This window comes from Olea europaea, chromosome 8 (assembly GCF_002742605.1).
Source record: "Olea europaea var. sylvestris chromosome 8, O_europaea_v1, whole genome shotgun sequence".
Taxonomy (NCBI): Eukaryota; Viridiplantae; Streptophyta; class Magnoliopsida; order Lamiales; family Oleaceae; genus Olea; species Olea europaea.
In genome coordinates, this window is record NC_036244.1 from 15317205 (window position 1) to 15319991 (window position 2787).

At 32.5% G+C, this 2787-nt stretch overlaps 1 protein-coding gene across 1 annotated transcript; it reads right to left on the reverse strand.

The window, feature by feature from the left end:
• Positions 1 to 516: 516 nt before the first annotated feature.
• On the reverse strand, positions 517 to 2192 carry LOC111398935 (DNA-3-methyladenine glycosylase-like). The gene is made up of 5 exons (XM_023026103.1): positions 1764 to 2192; positions 1517 to 1574; positions 1355 to 1438; positions 1112 to 1253; positions 517 to 923 (listed from the first exon to the last, which is right to left on the reverse strand). Exons 1-5 carry the CDS (start codon positions 2125 to 2127, stop codon positions 645 to 647), a joined length of 927 nt encoding a protein of 308 aa, XP_022881871.1. The 5' UTR covers positions 2128 to 2192; the 3' UTR covers positions 517 to 644.
• Positions 2193 to 2787: the final 595 nt, after the last annotated feature.

Below are 2787 nucleotides of genomic sequence, written 5' to 3' on the forward strand. Positions count from 1 at the left end.
GTGAGAATGCTCTAACATTGACGTGAATCTGACCTTAGCTCTGAAACCAACTCATATAGGGTATTATCAATGATTGTTATGATTTTGTACTTGATGTTGCTTGCTTTCGTTATGTCAGAATTTTAGTTGTTTTTAATCTTTTAGTAGTGCAACACACATACACACGGCCAAAAAAAAAAAAAATACATTTTATTCTTATTTCTAACATAATATGTTATCTAGGGGATCTCGGGACATGATGGCTCCAAATCTATGATTTGAGTAACTAAGAAAAATGTGCTTTTCCTTTGACGGTACCATCCTTCATGTAAGGATTTCTTTGTCTACATAAATTATGGTGTCACCTTCGTACACTTAAGAAGTAGATAGTAATACATACCATACATTTGCTATAACTACAACTCACTGTTAAACACCTATCCCTCCCAACCAACTGATATAATATAACACGAATAAGACCACACCGACATCAAGAAGTATGTTCCGATAAACAAACAGGACAAGTCATCCACAACATATCAAAAAATCTTCAATACTTTATTATAAATTAACAAACAAGGTTCGTCAATCTACAAGAATCACATTCCACAGCTTATATAAATAACAATAAAAATTATATAATTATGATGCATAATTTAGAGCTTTCAAACATGTCTCCAAGGCCTTTCTGCAAGATTTACACATTCTCTATGTCTGAAACAATCAACAAGATGATCAATTGTCATCCCTGTTGCTTGCATGAATGAGTACACAATCACAGGTCCCACAAATCTGAATCCTCTTCGCAATAAGTCCTTGCTAATTGCCTCTGCTTTTGGATTCCTCAATGGAACATTTCTTGGATATTTAAATTTGTTGATCATTGGTTTGTAATTTACATATTCCCAAACGTAACTACTGAATGATCCATATTCCCTTACAATCTGCATTTGGAAGACGAAAATCTAGTACAGTTAGCATAGCAATCTACGAATCCATTTAGACTCGAAATAAATTCAACACGACCCATAAAATTATCAGTTGTACAACCAGGATGATTAGGTGCAAGATTTTGTATATATAAACGCCCACAAAAAAATAATAATAATAAATAAATAATAAAACAACTTGCCTTTGTTATGCATTTTGCATTGTCTACTATGCACCTAACTCTGCTTTCTGTTAAATTAAGTTCTTTGTTGGAGGTCATGTCCATGATCTCTTTCTCTTCCATTTTAGCCACTTGGTTGGGATCAAAACCAGCAAAAGCTTCTCTGTGTCATTATCTTAGATTAAGCAATTATTTTTGTAAAATAAGTAGATTTTGTTGACGTCGAAGTTAACAGATATGAAAGCATATTGTAGAAAATCTAACCTTAGAAGTTGTCTTCTTTTTAAGATTTCAGTCCAATTGAAATCCATAAGCATCCCAGATAATGCAAGAAGCTCAAATAACTCACTGTTTGATAAAGTTTCTTGATTGAGCAATTATGTCAATGATCAAATGAACTAGAAATATTTGAATTAAGGGACTTACTTGTCATCGTAAACTGGAACTCCCCAGCATTCATCATGAAATTGTACATAGACTTTATCTGTGGATTTATTTAAATGAATTAATTGTTACATAAATAATTTTCTTAAACTAGAAACAATTTTTTATTATGACTCCATAGAACAAGTGATGAATTCTATCACATATTCGCTTTCCTAGTCCTGTTTAGTCCTATTAAGTCCGAAGAACCACCCTTATAATATGAATTCTGAATGGTGCTAAAGCTTACCACTACTTTTTGTAATCCAGTTGCACCTCCTCAAACCTTCATGATCACCAGGATCCGCACGAGGCTGCTGGACAACTTTGACAACTGGAACTTCCTTCTTTTCAGACGGGGCGATCAGGCGGATGGCTAATGAGATTTTCTCATCAAGCGGGACGGAAACATCTGTCAAGGAAGAATCAGTTGAATTCTGTGATAAAGATAATGATAACGAAGATAAAGAAAGAGGTAAGCAAGTTCTAGGCAGCCCAATGGGATAAATTTTCTTCAAGTTTTTCGACAAAATATTGTAGTTTGGCTTTTCTTTTTCTCTAGAATTATTTTTGTACTTTTCCAAAACATGTCTTTTGGCATATTGCTTAGACATGCCGGAGAAGAAACAAAATCTATAGCTCTATAACTTAAATTTGGACAGATGATGAAGTGCTTTTTTTATATTTATAAGGTGGGGTTTCAAATGTGAGATGGTCATTCCTCAAAAGGTTGGTAGAACGAAATGAATGTTTGGTTTTCATAATATATTTTATTGGTACTTAGTTTTCAAGCAATAGATTAAAAGCTTAGTGGGGTTTGTAAACCATTTTCTTGAAAAAGACACTTGAATTTCAAATATTATTGAACTTTTGAAAAGAGAAAAAATAAGCTCTTATGGTGGCACTGAAATTTAAATAATTAAAGATTAAGATTTTAAACGAGTTGATTCAACGTGATATTATAGTACGTGCGTATTAAATTTTTAATGAATGAAAAATCCACTGTGAACGTAAATGTATTATTAAGAGAAACTTTAGAAAAAGTATGACATAAGGAGCATATTACGTGGAATCATCTCGTTTAAAGTTTAAGATGTTTGAGTCAATACGCCTTCTCAAGTACATTTTGGATTTATTTCTACACTAAAAGCATAATTATCAAGCATTCTATGTAATAGATAGCGACAATATTTGAAGCAAGAGCTTTTGTGTGTCGTGATTTTTTTTTTTTCACAACCACCTCATTTAAAATATTAAGTCGCAGAAAAAAATAG

What these genes read in the sequence shown, in the direction of transcription:
- LOC111398935 (XM_023026103.1), bottom strand. Translation starts at nt 2,127, where the DNA reads ATGTCTAAGCAATATGCCAAAAGACATGTTTTGGAAAAGTACAAAAAT. An exon ending in CTGGATTACAAAAAGTAGTG is followed by an intron (nt 1,575 to 1,763) that starts GTAAGCTTTAGC and finishes ATAAATCCACAG; the next exon opens with ATAAAGTCTATGTACAATTT. An exon ending in ATGCAAAATGCATAACAAAG is followed by an intron (nt 924 to 1,111) that starts GCAAGTTGTTTT and finishes TTCCAAATGCAG; the next exon opens with ATTGTAAGGGAATATGGATC.